Here is a 19,178-nt window from a genome sequence, read left to right as displayed (position 1 = left end):
AGGATATTTTCAATGTATTGTGTTATGTTACAGGTTTATAAATACATAACCATTCGTATATTGCAGTATATTTCATTTATATTTATAGATTAGATTATGTAATGGAGGTTTGTATGGAAATTATTTATTTATTTATTTATTTTTTTTCAAACAATGCAACACACACACACACACACACACACACACACACACAAACTATTCCAAAAACAATTTGTATTTTGCGGATTTACAATGCTGCTTCACCAGTTGTAGCCACTAGATGGCAGAATTGCTCTGAAAAAAGGATTCATCACTGGATTCCATTCAGACCACATTTTGTCATGTTCTGACAGCCTGCTGACTTTTAACAGAATGAGACAATTTCCTCATTGGCATGCTTTATATATCCATTACAAATTATGGATTTTTAGCCACTGGTGAAATTGGGATGTCATCTCAGTTTCTCCTGAAGATACATTATCTTGCTACTGCACATTGCTGTGCTTCTGGTGAAATTAATATAAATAAATGGGCTAAAATTATGGAAAGCTGCATTCAGCAGTTATTTTTTGTTGGCTTCTTTCATATGTAATCACTCCTGGAGATCTGAACTTGCCCCATTACATAATGGATCACACTACCCTTCTGAAAAAGACATGAATTTCCAGGCTTGTTTAAATTGGACAGTGCTGGCCTGGTGCTGGTTTATTAGGTGGGCTAGTACAGCCATGTTGTTCACCAACAAAACTTGGTTAAGCTGGTTGTCCAACATGATTTTTCTCATATATTTGACCAAGCCGGTCTTGCTGGTTAAACTTGCATCCCTGGAAACCAGCATCCAATATACAACATATGCTGGTGTACAAAGGTCTTTACAGTTATTTGTATAACAGAGATGATAGGGTCAATTCTGCTTTGCAAAGGCAAAACGTACAATGTACAGGCATTAACTATACAAAATCAAGTTATGACTAAAAACAAGTCACTTAGACTAAGATAACAGAAAAAGCCAAACCTATTTCAAGGAGCTTTTAGAGGTATCGATCTAATTCTGTTAGCCAGGTACAAACCACGTGGGCAGTACCCAGAACTACACAGCCTGCTTACGCATCGGAGATGACAGGTGGGGAAGTTTTTAACCAAATGCACTTCTCTAAAACACCTGGTATGAATACAGAGGTGGATTCAGTGTTTCCTGAGAACACGGATTGCCATTAGAGCCATAAATAGTGACTGGCTGAGATGTTTAATGCAAAAGGTCTGCGGACGGTTGCCCTTCGCTGAACATGGCATTAAGCCGTCTTCCAATACTGAAATACCCAAACACACAAGTTCACACACATGCAGCGGGCAGACATGGAGACAGGTGACAGAATGCCTCTGGCTGCCAGACTGCTCTGCTCAGGGCCAAGAGCGCTAAAATGGTTTCTGTAGTGACAAGACTAATCCCATCACTGTGCACAGGGCGAGGGAGTATTTAGCTTCCACACTCAGTAAGACAGGCTCCCCTCTGCTGAGCATATGAGACTCATATGTGTTATCCAGACATCACACCATATTTATTTAACAGAATGTGATTTCATGTTTTTCTTTTTTTTCTTTTTGTAAAAGTATGTCTGAGAGAATGAGAGGGCAGCAAATGCAGGGAAATAAACATTATCTCATACTTTATTATTTATGTCACATGGGTTGTGACTACTGCAGCGGGTCTGGAAAATTCCAGGACACTGGCTCTCTTACCTTGCTGAGGACGTAGATGGTGTCTCCCCTCTTAAAGGACAGCTCATCAGGGTGGTCACTGGTGCAATCCCACAACCCCTGGAAGTAGTTTGCATAGTCTGTGCTCTTGTTCACTGCTGCAGGGGGAAAATATAAAAGATAAAGTCACTTGTCACCAAAAAAATTGAGAAAAAGAAAGAAACTACTGATGAAGAATGGAAAAAAACTACAGATGAAGAAAGAAAGAAAGAAGTACTGACAAATAAGGAAAGAAATAAAGTAAATAATCTGACAAAAATAACTACTGACAAAGAAACTACTCACGAAGAAAAAAGAAAGTACTGACAAAGAAATAAAGAATGAACTGATGAAGAAAAGAGGAAATAAAGAAAGAAAAGAAAATATTTTTTGTACATATAAATGATGCGATCCAAAGTGCATTTGAACAGCGGTGAAACACTTTCTTATGTTGTGTTACATTCATATGAGCAGACAGAGAAGTAAGTTTGAAGTAAGTTTGGAGCAGAAGAAACAGAAATAAACCTTGTGTAAATTGTCAGCTTTATGCTAAGCTAAAATGCTATTTCTAGCCATTTTACGTCCACCTTACCACGTTAGATCATAATTTCTTTTTTTCTAGTAAGACCTTTGATATTAGGGCAAAAATCATATACTTGATAATATTTTTTTTTTGTATTGTTTTCCTGTAAAAATATCTAAAAATCCTTAAAACAAGATCAATTTGATTTATTTTGTTTTAGAAACAACACTGCATAAGATATTTAGGTTTTTCAGAGAATGTATTTTTAACATGTGTATTTTGTCTTACTGTACTGGCAGAGTTTTTAATAGTCAAAACAAGTGAAAAAATCTACCAGTGCTGAAGAAGTAATCCAAAGTATTTATAATACATTACTGACCTTGAGTAATCTAATGGAATACATTACAGATTACATTTTACAGCATGTATTCTCTAATCTGTAGTGGAATACATTTCAAAAAAGTAACCCTCCCAACCCTGTTTATAGGTTTGGTTCAAGTATTTCTCTTAAGTGGTTTGGTGTTAGTGTTTTTCTGGCTCAGAACTGTCCACTAGTGGGCAGCAGAGAGTACGTATGGCCAAGTTGTAGCTCATGTAATATAGCCTCTAATGAGGACTCCACATTAGAGCTGCATCATGCTGTAATGCATGCAATATAACAAGCTATATTTATTTAAAGTGACCATATTTTTCCTCTTTTGTGACGTCACAAATTTGTCCTTGAACATAACTAGATAATTATTCCTTGGATGCATTTAGCTTTTGGTGGATTTGCCATATTACTTTTAATTAACCTTGGGCTGAGTTACAAAGATTGTTCTTTCAGTTATTTCTTTCAATGTACCATATTAATTTTCTGTAAGGAAACTGATACATGTTTGATGAATTTTTCCATTAGATTTGCTTAGTTGTGCTCATGGGTGGTTTATATTACAGAAATATTTACTCTGTGCTGATTTAACCTAAAAACACAGTCAGGCCTAAAGATGTCAGACAAAACAGCACCTTGAGTGCCGTTCACATAAAAATACCCCTAAAAGTAAATATCTTGCAACAGACATTATTACTGGTAGATACCCAGGAATGCTGATTTGGCAGATTATTTTACTTATTTTCTAAATATAATCTTGCCCACTGCTATCTTAAAACAACCTGGCATCAGTGGTCCACCTTAAAAATAAATAAATAAATATTATAAAATGACAACATGCACTATTCAGTTAATTTCTAGCAATTGATCAAGGAAATTCATGTAATGATCTCGCTAAACTGGATCATGAAAGCTTTACAGGAAAACCTGTAGTTTCCCCACCATTATGGCTCTCTCTAGTTCTCTAGCTGGCCTCCTCCTCTGAGCATCTGTCACAAGATCCTGCCTCAGCCATCGCTGCTGTCAGCAGGACGTCCTGTGCTGTGAGCTTGGAGCAGAGGGCCATGGTGGGCCACAGTGCACCAATTGAGTCAGCTTCCTGCCAGTGCCTACCAACCCCTGCCCAGTGCCCATCACTCTGCAGGATACAAGTTTCCCCCACACATAGAAAGAAAAATCACTGCTGCCCAAAAACTGTTTAAAATAATAACTGTGACAATACCAAGAATATTTTTTTTAGTTATGAAATATTTTGTCCCACCAGTTACCCAAATTATTTTAAACTATATAATATAACTTGAATAAACGACACATTCAAGCTGCATAAAGCAAATGTAAACTTGAATGAAAAGGAAATTATAAGAAATCTCAACAAATGTGTGCTATGGACCAAGGCTCATGTAGACAGCTGATTCCTGTGGTGTAGACCAGTGGTTCTCAACTGAATTTGCTTCAGGATCCAGATTTAATATTGAACATTAAGTGGCAACCCAACACAGTAACCAGAATTGTTTATCATGCTAGTAAAAGCAAAAACGAAGGAAAAAAAAATCCTTAATAATAAAATAATTTTGAGCAATAATCAAAATTACAACATAGAAAGATAATTTCATAAAGGTATAAAAAAAAAAAAATTTTAAAAAAAAATAGAATTGTGACTACCAGGAACATGGAACATATGCACATACATAATATTGTATTAGGCTGCTGAATATGATAAATGGAGAGCCATCAAGTGCATAAACATATTAGTGAGATTTCGGTCAATATAAACCATGTTTATCCTCATTGCAATTGAACCTGTATTTAATGTAATCAAGGTCATATTGTCTTTTTTCATATTTAATCTTACTCATGGCCTTTGGTGTCAACGACAAAAAACATAAGAAGTGTGTTCTCTAACCTTGTAAAAGTTAATAATCCATTTATTTAGCTATACTAACTATGCACAATCCTATGTTTAGATGCATTTAATTCAAAAATACTTTTAAAGCAAGTCAGTCCACTCGGCCGCCATCCTGGGAATTCTCCTGGGCAGCTATTTTCTATGGATACAAGTCCAAGCGGCACAACAGTTCAGCTCATATCTACTTGAATGGGGAAGACTGAAATTTCCAAAATGGTTTGTCAAGATTACATAAAATAACAAACTTAAAATCAGCAGTAAAATCTGACAACAATGATATTTTGGTAATTGTTCTTCTTTAACTCAGATCACGCAAAACAAAAACAAAAAAACGCTATTTTTCCAGACTGAGCAAGTTTATTCGCTGTATTACTGTCTGTACAGTTGAAGAGGAATGTTTATAAACGGTAACCCCCAACCCAAATCCCAAACCTAAACCCAACCAAAGTGGAGTAAAACTGTTAGAGGGAAAAATGCAACCTCCGAATAATGCTTGTAACGGATGATGTGAACGTGATTACTTCCTGGTTTCTACGCATTATCCGAACACGGATCTCCCACGCTGCTGATGCAACATGCTTCCGGTCGTGCAACAGGGGAAGGTAAACACACTGGATTCGATGAAAACATGTCTGATAGAAGATGCCACTTTTCAGTGAGTTGGCATAATGTGGCCGATCCTAGGGTACCGGAAGTATCAGAAACAACATGCCGATGCCCCATGTTGCTTTTTCAGGCTGGTCCAGCTAATGCGCATGCACGTTCTCCAGTTAACTGACAGGCGATGTCTGTGTCTAAAAGGTGATTGGCTCTTATCCACAGTTTTCCTGAGCAACCACTGGGCGGCGCCATTATGATTCTAAATGCCTGTTTTCTGTTTCTGGTCTCAAGATGCAATGTAAAAACTACCAAAACTAGAGATCCATATGGAGAACAACAACCATTTAAGTTTAAATTAGTGTAAACATGAATTTCAGGCTCAACTTGTGCTGTTGTTGGCTGTCATAACAACTCAAAGTAGTTAATGATATCAGCTAACCTCGGACCATCGCTTCATGGCATCTATACACTCAGTTGAGGCACTGTCAATAAAAAACGGTCATCTCGACTATGTGAAGTACCGGCACAATACAGCCACGTTTTTTGACAACTTTTACAAATGTAAAACCTTAAACATTACATTTCCTGCTAAGAATATTCGCCGATGTGAGTGCAAACACTGGAGACCGGAACTTGAGAACAGTCGAATCATGGAAAACTTCCGCATTCAGGAAAAGTAGATTGACCTGGATTGACTGAAATGATATCAAGACAAACATCAAAACTAGCTTTTGATCCATGCCATGTCACAGGAGAAGTGTATACAGGTCACAAGTCAGCGCAAATATCCCCAAATTTGACTTTGATGGACATTTAAAGATATTATTTCCACAATTTATCTCCGTACGCCGCTGAGTCTGATGTGTGATCCAACGAGTACACACGACCACTGGTACAGCACCGTAAACATCTCTCATTCAGAAGTTACACACATTTTTGTGTTGTTTTCTGGTCTGATTTGGTCAAAATATTACAAAACTTCTGTGATGATCCAAACTCTATGAATGTACAAGCTGCTTTAAACTCATTAAAAATACACAGAAAGCAACTGAGGCATGTTAGTGTATCTGACTAATATCTTTACATTCTAGTCTGGTGGTGTGAATAATGTCTGTGCCTTATAATGCCTTTTCTGTCCCTTATAAAGCCTGTGCCTTTTAATGTGTTGTTTATTGACTAACATTATTATATACACATTAAATATACAGTACAGTATAAGACTGTTTAATGACATTATAGTGACTTTTGATTTATTACAATATGTTAAAGTTATGATATACCTTTATACAGTCTGGGTGTTACAAATTTAACATCGTCCTAAGTGCATTTCCAGTTTAATTGATTCCGACTCAATTATGTTATGAATATAATTGACATGTGTACAGATAACTGACATGTCTGAATAAATGAGCAAAAACAAACAAGTGTTTCATCACTGCTCTCCCCCGAATCTCTGCTTGACTTTAGCAAAATGAAGCAGTGTCACTTAAAATATATTTTTTGACCTTTTTTGAAAGAAAAGTAACATTATGCCTCTGGCAAGTAAACAGCAGTATCACTTTTTCTTGATTTATAAACAGAAACAAAACAAAAAAATCTAGCTTTTGTCACATCCCACAGCGCCGCATACTGAAAAGTATATGGAATTTTGGTCAAAAACATGGCGGCGCGGTCATACAGTGACGTCACAAGAAACAGGTCAATACAAGGTGGGACTTCCTTTTCTACACCTGCCATATTTGGTGTTCCAATTACTCCCATTAATTATAATAGAAGTTGTCCGTCTCAGGCTAAACAGTGTCTGATTTTATTAGAATTGAGCATTGTTTTTTCCCCTGCTGTCCTTAGCCCTTTTAGAACAGAAATGGGTCACAACCAACAGCTGAGAATCACTGATCTAGACAACCTTTCCCCTGCTGTAATCATTATTACTTCAATATTACTTATTACTTAATCTAAACTTCCACATCCAAATGTACCTCCAAAATCCCTTCCATTTCCTTATTTCACCCTACACCAACTCTTTTTGTTGTAATTTAAAAATCCACTCCCATTCGTTGTCCCCCCACCCCCACCCCCACAATCCTTGTCTTTTTAAAGATTAAAAAAAAAGTTACTGAGACAAATCATAGCCACATAGGCAGATCTTGGAGTCTATCTGATGTTAAGGGACTGCAAGGGCAGGTAGGGGATGACCTAGTGGTAATTACCTGTAACTGGGGTGGATGGTGGTGGGGGTTTGTTGGCCAGGGTTACTAGTGCTTTAGGCGGCTGGGGTACATCTTCTTCTGAGAGGGAGAGAATAGATGTTCCAGTTACGGCAATGGGAAATATCCCAACATTTCCATTTTCTATTGCCATTTTCCACCAGATCCATAGGAGGATCCTCCACAAAAGATTTTTACATGAACATTCATCTTTATCAAAACAAAATCAATAAATCAAATTCAATCAATCAGATGGACAAATAAATGAACAAATATGAAGTATAGTGGCAAACCAGGGAGTTCTTCATAGATGTCATCATCGATAGCAGCACCCATGGGTGATGAGGTCACAGTCTTGGATGATGAGCTCATTGCCAAGCAGTCATCATACTCCTCTTCATCTTCAGGAATGATTCCATCCATGTCTGAGTAGGAAAACAAATACCTATAACATGATGTATTTGTGTGAAAACTGACCCTTGCTGAGCCAAGTTAGGAAGCAACAGAATGGGCAGTGTTATTTGGATGTGCAGTCTTACCTTTGATCAAAAAGTGAATTTGCTCCACCCAATCTTTAGCATCTTTCTCAGAGGCAGCACAAAACTGTAGAAATGGAGCATAATAGGGGAAAAAAAGAAAAGGAAATCGATAAAACAGACAGAAAGAGTGAGAAATGAAACAGAGGGAGAGAGAGATAACCCTTTGGAATATCAAACAAGTTATATTTATTTTAAAGAAACATTGCACAAACACACAACATTTCACAAAAAGTAGTTTGTTACGTTTTTAAATGATATAACAATAGATTAAGACAAAAAGAATTTGGACACTTTCTGGTTGTCAAACTTTGTGGAACATGTCCATAGTTAATGTGAGAACTACACCTGTGATTACTCTGCTAGGACACCTGTGGGAACTTAGGGAACTGACTTCTTACTGTACATCCCCTAAAAATTCCCTTGACACCAGCTGGCTAAAAGCAATTGATAACTGGCTAAGAAAAGTGATTGAAAAGCAATTGAAAATTATCTGAGAAAAGGTATATACTGTGCCTGCGGCCGAATCACAGCAGTGCTGATGTAGGGCCATATCGCACTCTTGCTAGTGTGATATTGCTTAAATATATATATTTATATATATAATTCATATACTGTATATATTAGGGCTGGGAAATTTTGCGCGTTAATTTCAGTGATTAATATTTTTTGTTTACCGCATTAAAAATTGCATTAATTTTTTGAATTATGGCATAATAAACACAGAAGCGGATTTACTGTACGGAAAATAGAGACCTCACCCGCAAGTGGTGAACCTGACGTGTGAGATACAGGCAAGTTGCCGTACTGTATCTCTTCGCCTCGCCCGAAAACGCTCACCCACTTTCATCTGAACCAGTTTCAAAAGCGAAACCATCCGAGATAGACCCAGCATGTGCGTGACAGAGACTGAGAAGGACCCGGACGTTCAGCAAGCTGCAGCCAGTTATACTTGTATAGAGACTGAATGGCAGTCAGAAAAAACAATAGTTTTGAAATTTTAAACTTCAGCAAATTAAACATCAGCATTCAATATTTTTTATATCTGTATGTGTAGTGTCTCATAATGCATTGGCAATGTACAATAAGTTTCTCTTTCCAATAAAGTTTGATATGAATTGAATCTGCCTATTTGATCCTATTATTAAATAAAGTCCACTAGAAAATGCCAGAAGATTTTGGCCAACTTTTAAATACATGTCCACTGATTTTATGGCATGTATACCTATATGTGTATCAAAGATTTATACATGTAAAAATGTGTCTAACTCTAACTTAAAAAACTGAACACTTTAACAGGTACATATTTAAATAATTAAAATAAACGATGACAAATCAATTTCTTGCAAGTTCTTTGAGACAAAGTATAAGTAAATATATTTATGATTGTTTTAATGTTTGTTGTAATGTATCATGTACCATAATTTAATTGTGATTAATCGCGATTAATCACAGAATACTGCGTGATTCATTAGTTAAAATTGTTTAATTGATTCACAGCCCTAATATATATATATATATATATATATATATATATATATATATATATATATATATATATATATATATATATATATATATATATGTATATAAGAAAAGATAAGAAAACACACTACATGTTCTTACATGGTATAAGAGGAGACCAACCTGATATACACGCTTGTCTGGAGCAGAGATCTCAAAGCAACAATCTCGCTTAGCATCTTTCCGCAGATTGTTGTTCATTTTGACAGTGTAGCCAATAATATTAAACTCTCCCTTCTGCTGTTTATCTAGTGATATGTAACAATATTGCAGATTATTGACTCATCAGACTCAAGAAACATTGAATCGCCCACAACGCATTTGATTATAAATGGTAGCTGTATTACCTTTCTCACCACCATAGTAGTAGAATACATTGTTGCTTATGGCACACCATCTCTTCTGCCACTCATTGCCAAAGAAACTGTGATCTATATGTGGAAAAATGGAGGATACAGTTTGTTTTAAGGTGTTCACATTTTTTTCTGAAGAATCTGTGTGTGGATCCAGAACCTACAGTACCTTTCCTGCGTTTCTCCAGGTAGCCACTCTTTAAAATGGATGGAAGGTCCTGAGCTGCCACCGGGGGAGACTGCTGAACTCCTGATCCAAACAAACAGAAGAAAATAGAAAACAGTTTATCCTTATTTATAACTAACAGTGCCATTCCTAAAGGGAACTAATTCTGCCCTTCAGGTTTCCAAATCAATTGTTAGCAGGTAAGCAGGAATTCGAACCTTGGTGGATGGGATAGGGTTTCATGCACCCTTTTTCTTTTTTCAGGTACACCAGTATGTGAAACAGATGCATGCTCTGTTTTCAAAGCAAACCTCCCCTCTCGTTTACTCTGCCCTCCCCTCTCTTTTGTACACGTTACCATTGCATTGCTGAATGAGTGTGAGAGAGCAGAGGTGTTATGAATGACACTGGCAATTGTGGAATGTTTGCAATTATGTAAAAAGAGGTGTCAATGGAGCATAACACATGCTGGCTGTGAAAAGCACACTGAAAGCCTTCAGAGCTAGAGTTGATTTCTGTTAAATCTGGTAATGTAAAACAATGTCAAAGAACTGGCAAAGAAAATATGGATATTCATGTAAGAAAACATTTGGGATATTGAAAATACTTCAGAGCTTGGCTTTGATTTTCACACTATTCTTATTACACAATAAACTCACCAGAAGGAAAATAAAGATCACAAAGCGTACCATGTATTACAAGCACCCATTTTCATTGTATAACTAACTTCTTCCATGTAATGCTGATTTTAAACACAGCTATTGTGGTTGCTAAAGAGTCCACAAAAAAAAAAAAAAAAAAAGTGAAAACACGCTTTTGCTTTTATTCTATTCTAATTAAACAACAAACTCTTTCTTTTTCTGAATAGCAGCATTACGCAAAAACACATTATTTCACTTGTCTTACCTACAATGCATTTGTGCAAAACCGTGCATATGCAAATAGGCCCAAATAGCTTTTTTGGTTAATCTCTAAGTGCGGTTTTGATTGGTCTAGGTCTAGGATATTCAGTGTAGCTAAAAGGCTTCGGCCCCATGTTTAGGCTGCGCAGCTGTTCTCTCTGGCAGGCACAGGGCAAAAGGACCTATAAAACACATGAGTGAACTAGAGCAGTAAACCTTTTCCTCCCATGCATACACACACACACACACACAAACCACTTCCAGCCAGCATTCTGAAAGCCTACCCTAAGTCCTGATGTAACTCTGTGAGCTTCGGAATGCAATAATCAAATGTGTCATAACTCGAAATGAGTTGGATGAACTGGATTTCCTTGCGTTCAAATTCTACCAACACATTTCATATAGCAGAGGCTTATTAAACAGGAGCCTGAATTGACATTGGCTGTGGGCAGCATTGTCTGAGCTGCAGACCATAAACCATTTGCTCAGAGACAAAAGAGATCTAAACCCTTGACGTCTGTGCCTTCAAACCGTTCCTGAGCCTGTTGCCGGGTTGCATCAGTCTTTCAAGCACCTCATTCAGCTTTTGTGTTCTCCAACCACTACTAAAAAAATTCTAGACAGGACATGACAAAGGACTGCCATAATGATACCGTGTTATGACAACTGAGGCTGCAGAATAGGTGACAAGTGGTTTATTCATAACCAGTGAAAAAAAGGGGATTTTTTTGTTCATGTGAATTGTAATTTATGTACAGTAAAAATTGTTGTGGTGCAAGGTGATATCAATTGACGAAGATATTATAGTTTTGTTAATTAAAATAAATGCATGATCATGGTTTGCATACTCACAATTCCATTGGGATTCCATTTGGCTTCTATTAGAGAATTAATGAGTGCAGTTGTTATCTGTTATTTTAATTTCTATTCTGCAATTGCAAAGCTTCTATGTTCCTCTTGTACGCATTTAACATTGCAATCAGCCCCTCAAATCTCTACTCACCATCATAAGCACTATCATCCCTGTCAGTCTGCTCTGAGTGCAGCGATCCGCCGTCGTTACTGGTGTCCGCCTCGTCAAGGTCAGTGAACTCTTCATCTCCTACACAACAGAGTCTTCATCAGCATCCATGAACAGAGGCAGCTAGAAGGCCACATATATTCAACCCTCAACCAAAAAGACACATGTCAACAAGATTCTCTACACCAGATATTATATATGTTGCTTGGAGACAGGGATATCTGATAGCACAGGAATTTGGATATGGTGCCCAGGAGGTGAGGCATGTTTGTTTGCTTTTTCTCCAGTTGCATGGAGCATTGAGTGGCACTCAGCCATGTTGCCTAGATATTCAAGAGTCACTTTGCATAGATGTTGGATATTTGAGGAATACAGAGGGTAAACAGTACACCTTTGACACAAGCCCATTTCCTTACGATTTCATAAAGATTATAGATCAAACTGATCACACCAGAAACAAGCAAGAATTTTGAAAATGTGTGTTGCATAATGTTGAACATGAACAAATGAACTTGTTTCCTGGTCACAGTGAAATAGGATGCTAAACCAAGCCCAGCCCTACTAGTTCACCCAAAAATGAAAATTCACTCATCATTTACTCACCTGCATGCCATCCCAGATGTGTATGACTTTTTTTCTATGACTTCTGCAGAACACAAATGAAGATTTTTAGAAAAATATCTCAGCTCTGTTGGTCCATACAATGCAAGTGAATGGTGACCGAAACTTTGTAGCTCCAAAAGCACATAAAGGCAGAATAAAAGTAATCCATACGAGTACAGTGGTTAAATCCATGCCTTCAGAAGCTATATGATAGGTGTGGGTGAGGTAAAGATCAATATAAGTTATTTTTACTATAAATCTCCACTTTCACTTTCACATTCTTCCTTTGTTTTTTGTCGATTCGCATTGTTCGTGCATATCACCACTTACTGGTCAAAGGTGGAGATTTATATTAAAAAAGGACTTAAATATTGATCTGTTTCTCACCCACACTTATCATTTCGCTTCTGAATACGCTGATTTAACCATTGGAGTCGTATGGATTACTTTTATGCTGCCTTTATATGCCTTTTGGAGCTTCAAAGTTCTGGCCACCATTCACTTGCATTGTGAGGACCTACAGAGCTGAGATATTCTTCTAAAAATCTTCATTTGTGTACTGCAGAAGAAAGAAAGTCATACACATCTGGGATGGCATGAAGGTGAGAGAATTTTCAGTTTTGGGTGAAAAATTCTTTCAAAGGAAACACAAAGCTGAACTGGGCACAGTCTGTATGTGCTTTTCTGTGTTACCACAATGAGAATAATAATACATGTGTTAGTTGCTACAGTGTGTATTATATAAGATGTATACATGTTCTCAAATTCAGGATGAGTCATGTTAGCTGTATGAAGGATTTTTCTACTTTATGTTGCAACAGGATAGACTGAACCACACATGCGAGAAACTACTTATTCACACACATGGCCATTCTTCTGTTGTGGCCCCTCCCCCAGGAAACATACATATATAAACACAAGCTCATCAGCACTTACGTTCGTCCTTGAAATCCTGAGAGTAGCTGTAACAGAGATCGTTTTGATTTGTTGAATACTATATGAGCATAGTTCAAGGTCACACAAAAAACATTAAGGTAATGACTACATTAATACATTCTAGTGTACCTCGATTTCACTTCTTTAATCCGCTTGATAAAGGCATCCTTTTTCTCTTTTGCTTTCCTGCTCAAATTCTCCCCTTTAAGAACATCCGTCAAAAAGGTTTCCAGATCTGAGAAAACACACTGTTCGGTGAATAGCAAGTCATCCCCTCTTATTTTCTAAAGTGTTTACGTATTCAAACAGGTGCATGCCACATTATAAAGCACCATTTTTATCAATAAGTAAGAACAAACTACATCTTAAAAGCAGTTTCATCAAAACAACATCAGTCTCCCCTTTTATTGCCTAATTACCTAACTCATTCAAACACTATGTTAAAACTGCAACTGTAAATATATGCTCTCGTTTATTTAAGTAAAGAAAGTCTACTTTCTGTTAAAGGGAAATATTCACAACGTCTATCGGTGGACGAAACTTCCTCTTTTGAGCGAATTATAAACGGCAATCAGTCTAGATTTTGTAACATCAGACAAAATCTCGTCGCGCCCGATAGCAAAACATGGACTTTATCAGCTATTATCCCAACATTGCGATAGTACCTGAAATAAGTGCCGTTAGGTCTTCCGGGATGGATCTCATTGTGATACACAGCTTGACCCAGTACGATAGCCTTCGAAACACGGAAGTTTCAAGTGGACTGAGAGATACGGAAGAGGTAATAACCTCCACTGCCGAAACCACTATTCAAATTAGACAGCATTATTTATCACGTCTGCTCAGGGAGAAACACTTTAAACCGTGCAATCACATGTTCCCTTATCCAGTTATTTGGCTGGTATAATTCATTGAACAATGTACACACTAGTTTCGCTTTAAATCTTTATTTAATTATTCCTTGTATTCATATTCATTTCATTCTGTTAAGCTGATCATATTTGCCTTTGATGTTTCATTAGCACGTGAGAGAGATGGGAAAGATACAACATGCAAACATTAGGCAAAGCAGCAACCCTCATGAGCTCGAGTTTACAGTAGTAGGTTTACTGGTGAATGTTCTGATTTTGAATTTGCCCCAAAAACTCCCTCTCTCTGCTGTTGTATATACAGTATTTACCAGGAGCTTTGGCCCTCTCGGCCTATTTTGATGTAGCGGTCGGCCTCTTATCCTGAGGAGGGTGGCAGGTGAAGGATGGGGGTGATGCACAGCTTTCATAGGAAAACCCCATAGCTATTCATCTCCATCTGGCTTTGTGCTCTCTCTCTCTCTCTCTCTCTCTCTCTCTCTCTCTCTGTGTGTGTGTGTGTGTGTGTGCCCCTGTGCTGTTTCACAGAGATTACTGCAGAGAACAGACCCATGCCAACAGACCTGCGCTCTATCCCTTTCCCAACGTATCTCTCTCAGTGTTTTTTCTTTATTATCATTATTATAATTATTCATGTTATTTTGTTCATATGATAAAGGGAGAGTTCACCCCAAAATGAAAATTCTCTCATCATTTACTCACCCTCATGCCTTCCAGTTGTGTATGACTTTCTTCTGCAGAACACAAGGATTTTTAGAATATCTCAGCTCTGTAGGTCCACACGATGTAAGTGAATGGTGACCAAAAAGCACATAAAGGCAGCAGAAAATGAATCCATAAGACTCCAGTAGTTAAATCCATGTCCTCAGAAGCGATATGATTGGTGTGGGTGAGAAATATTTAAGTCCTTTTTACTATAAATCTCCACCTTTTGACCAGCCCTGACCAGTAGGTGGTGATATGCAATTTTTGGTGGCAAGTCACCAAAAAACAAAAGAAGAAGAATGTGGAGGTGAAATTGTTGAGTTGTTGTAAAAAAGGGCTTAAATATTGATCTATGTCTCACCGACACTTATTATATCACTTCTGAAGACATGGATTAAACCACTGGAGTCATGTGGATTACTTTTATGCTACCTTTAAATGCTTTTTGACCTTCAAAGTTTGGGTCACCATTCATTTGCATTGTATGGATCTACAGGGCTGAAATATTCTTCTAAAAATCTTCATTTGTGTTCAGCAGAAGAAAGTAAGTCATACACATCTGGGATGGCATGAGAGTGAGTAAATAATGAGAGAATTTACATTTTTGGGTAAACTATTCCTTTAAATATATTCAAAAGGGGCAAATAACAATTACATTTTAAATTAATTTTGCACATTCTTTGGAGGGTATTGGTGGGTAGTTATTGGATGTATGTTTTGCAAATCTCATTGTAATATGCTTGGAAAGACTCTGACATTACTAAACATAGGAATGACTTAGTGGGAAGATTCAAATGCAAATTTTTCTTGTCTGAAGGTATCGGCTGGGATACTGCACTGACATCCTGCATGTTTGAACACTCTGCTTGAGCACTGCTTGAACCTCGTTTGACCTTGCTGCAGATCCATCTGGTGAGGAGGGGGAAAGAGAGGTGAAATGCCCTTTGACCTTCTGAAGGAGAGCGGAGTAGCTTCGTATCTCATGCTCCTCAGACAGCCCTGTTTGATCTGGACTCACCTCAGTTCACACGTATCAGCTTCTGGCCCCAACTCACAAGGGAGGAATGTTTGCGTGAGTGTGTTCATGATGCAGTTTTACATTTGTATCTTCATAACCTGTGATTATCAGGTTTAATTAAATTAGGCATCTTGCACTTCTGTTCATCCCAATGTTTTAGCTATTTACTCATGGCTAAATCATGTTTTAATCATTTTTGGTCAACGTTTGATTCTGTTGTTGGCAGCTCTGTCATGCTTGTTCATTTGGAAACCACAGACTGCCACATTCTGATTTATTCCTCTCTTTTTCATGTCAGCCTTGTGATTTGAGACACATGCATTTGCTTAGATGTCAGAAAACTGGTAGAGAATATTTTGTTTTATTGGCAGAGCTGTTTACCCAAACATTACTCAAATGTACCCAAGTTGTGTGGCGATAGATTAGACTTGAAAATAGCTGAGATGGATGAGGTCACAAGGAAATACCAAGACATGTGGCAGGTAAGTCATATCTGAATAAAAAAAACCTGAACGGCCTCTGAACATGAAGGAAGAACATCTGAGGGGCTGCTCTCGCCACTGTAATTCACATTGCCTGCAGGGTGCAGTGGTATCTGTGAAGTTCAACTTTGTGATGGATGAGAAGGTGTTTTTGCCCCATGGCTTCAGAGGGATTAGGCTGCTCAGGTGTTGTTTTTAAAAGACTTAGAATTAGCTTACATTTAAACTTTAAACATTTAAACTGTCTTTTGACACTAACTTATACCACCTGTTTTCAAGAGTAAAAAAAAGTCTAGGTCCCCTGAATGGAATTTTGAGTTTACATTATCCTTGATGTTTTACAACAAATTAAATAAAGCATCACTTCAAGTCATTGTTATATGTGAAAATTACATTTATAACTGTTGTAACTGTGTGGCATGGCTTTGATTCTTTAATTATTAATTACATCTATTTATCTATTTATTTATCTTAGCATTTCCAGTGGCTGAGAGCGACTATTCAGTAGTTCACACTGAGGCCTCGTTTGCAGCCTCAAGATGAAAAAGTATTTTATATTAGATGAAAAGAGATGTTTGAGAAGCAGACCGTGTAAGTGCAACTTGAATAATTGCATACTTCAAAAATTCCATAAACATGATCTATGAGATAATATCATGCTTGAGAGAGCTAATTTGCTCATTTGTATTCTGCGGTGTTGCTGTGGTTGGCCTTGGATCCTCTGCTTGAACCAGACCTGATTCAGATCCATAAATGGCTTAAATGAATTCGTCATGTATTTCCATGCAGAATTATGGGCTTGCTGTTTATGTTTGGTGGTTCTGCTCTAATTTCACACCACCCACAGAAAATCTGCATGAAGCCCACCTGCATAGGAATGACAAAAGGGACCACAAAGATTAAATGCAAGGTTTCCATGGAAACCAGTTGAAGGCGGACTGCACTAGCTTTAAATGCCTGCAAAGGCATTACAGCTTGAGTCAGTGGACAGGCATTGGGACTTTACTCTTTAGGCATTATGTAGTTGTTGGGACAGAAAATGTCCTTTGCTCAAATGGTGCACTATTCTTTATGCATCCTAAACAAAGATTCAAACCTAGGTGGTGAAATGCTTTCATTTGTTTAAGATCATGAAAGAAATATGACCATCAAACTTTTTGGCAGTCTTTAATATTTGAAATTTGAAAATGTGAAAAGTTTTATAACGTTCAGTTGTCATTGTGACAAAGACTTAATATCAAAGGCGACGAACTGTAAAAGTAGAATAAGTGTATGTGAGTGCAGATGATGCAAAATAATACAAAATTATATAGGTAAATGTTTTGTTAAAAAAAAAAAAAAAAAAAAAAATGTTTTCTGGGTACGGTAGCTGAATGTGGATAACTTCTTAATGCCAAACTCAACTAAGCATTTAACGTGATTAAAGAATGCCGATCACGCGTTTCGTTTGGTCAAAAGGGTGTCAGTCAAACGTTTTGTTAAGCCTCGATTTGGCGAAACGCCCGTGGAGCTCCGGAAAGAAAAATCTCTTCGTTTTGTAAAACGCGATTAAAGTGGGGTTACTGTAGTCTACACATAATTTTGTGTATTATCCACACAAAAAAAATACAAATAAAAAATAAATAATTATGTATTATAGAAGGACCGCAATCCTCAATTACTATCTACCAACTGGAATCCAGATTGTTTAAAATCAGCCCACTTTGATAAATACGAGTAAAGTTAGAGTAGGCCTGTAGTAATGGGCCTACAGTAGTTATAGTAGCTATGTTATTTACTTTGTGAATTTACTGTAGTGTAAAGTCAGACATGGATTATTCTGCGTCTCTAATAGATGCCTATGTGCAGTGTGAGCTGTTGGTTGGTAGGCCTCATTTCCATTTCAACACTTAGCCTACGCTGTGATTGCAATGTGTCGTCAGATATTTGGAAATTATCCTTGCTAGATTTCTTCTAGCCCAATTCCACTGAACACCAAGTTTTTAATGTAATGTAATTTAATTTTCCTGTAGGCCTTGCACTTTATAGAGGCATAAGCATTAAGGTTAGGATTAGAAAGAATGACTTCATGAGGGGAAGTATAAAAGTAAATCATTGGAAATACCCGCCAAGTAAATCGCGATAGTGAAACTCATATGTACATTAATCATGCATTTCCTTAGAAATATATCTAAATATAAAATATACATCAATACAAATGTCTGTTCAACGTTTGTGTGTAGACCGACGGCCTTGTTTGTGGTGCTTTTTTAAGCATTAAAAAAAAATCAAACGTTTTATTTTATTTTTTGTATTTATTTATTTATTTATTTTGTCTGGATCCTGGCTCGTCGATAAAGATTCAAGGTATGACAGTAACACCAAACGGTTACCACACGTATTAGTCCATATGGGACACAAATACAGAGTTCAGATCTTGGGAGATGTAGCAGGCCTGATGCATGCAAATTCGCGTCGCAAATGACGTTGTTTTTATCTATATTCAGATAGTCTGTGAAATTAAAGTTAAGTACATATTTTGCCAATAATTTATAAAACACCGAACTCGATCTGGCGACCCTTTAGATCTTAGTTAATATTGTGGGATTAAGTTCTTGCAACGTTGCCTGTTGATAAAACGCTAATTCTATCCATAGCTCTTATATTCGCTACAAAGATCTGATTCAGTTCGTCAAGCCTAAATTCAATATGAACCATATACATAATATTTATTTAAGTTCTGTTTAAAACTGTTGTAATCC

General features: G+C 37.2%; 1 protein-coding gene across 4 annotated transcripts in view; it reads right to left on the bottom strand.

Moving 5' to 3' along the window:
- LOC127452770 (src kinase-associated phosphoprotein 2-like) overlaps window positions 1–14,161 on the bottom strand; it is a 21,060-nt gene extending 6,899 nt beyond the window's left edge. For 3 of the 4 annotated variants that reach the window (XM_051718468.1, XM_051718470.1, XM_051718469.1), the window contains exons 1-11: window positions 14,029–14,161; window positions 13,493–13,598; window positions 13,364–13,389; window positions 11,807–11,905; window positions 9,905–9,985; window positions 9,730–9,813; window positions 9,506–9,630; window positions 7,862–7,925; window positions 7,616–7,747; window positions 7,326–7,403; window positions 1,720–1,835 (exon numbers count right to left, since the gene is read on the bottom strand). In XM_051718468.1, coding sequence (XP_051574428.1) covers window positions 1,720–1,835; window positions 7,326–7,403; window positions 7,616–7,747; window positions 7,862–7,925; window positions 9,506–9,630; window positions 9,730–9,813; window positions 9,905–9,985; window positions 11,807–11,905; window positions 13,364–13,389; window positions 13,493–13,598; window positions 14,029–14,068 — 951 coding nt within the window. In that variant the 5' untranslated portion in view covers window positions 14,069–14,161. The remainder of the gene's footprint in view (window positions 1–1,719; window positions 1,836–7,325; window positions 7,404–7,615; window positions 7,748–7,861; window positions 7,926–9,505; window positions 9,631–9,729; window positions 9,814–9,904; window positions 9,986–11,806; window positions 11,906–13,363; window positions 13,390–13,492; window positions 13,599–14,028) is intronic. The other variant, XM_051718472.1, reaches the window with a different exon arrangement.
- Between the last annotated feature and the right edge of the window lie 5,017 nt (window positions 14,162–19,178).

This window comes from Myxocyprinus asiaticus, chromosome 15 (assembly GCF_019703515.2).
Source record: "Myxocyprinus asiaticus isolate MX2 ecotype Aquarium Trade chromosome 15, UBuf_Myxa_2, whole genome shotgun sequence".
Taxonomy (NCBI): Eukaryota; Metazoa; Chordata; class Actinopteri; order Cypriniformes; family Catostomidae; genus Myxocyprinus; species Myxocyprinus asiaticus.
Note: the sequence above shows the minus strand (reverse complement) of the source record. Positions and strands in the feature narration are given on the sequence as shown.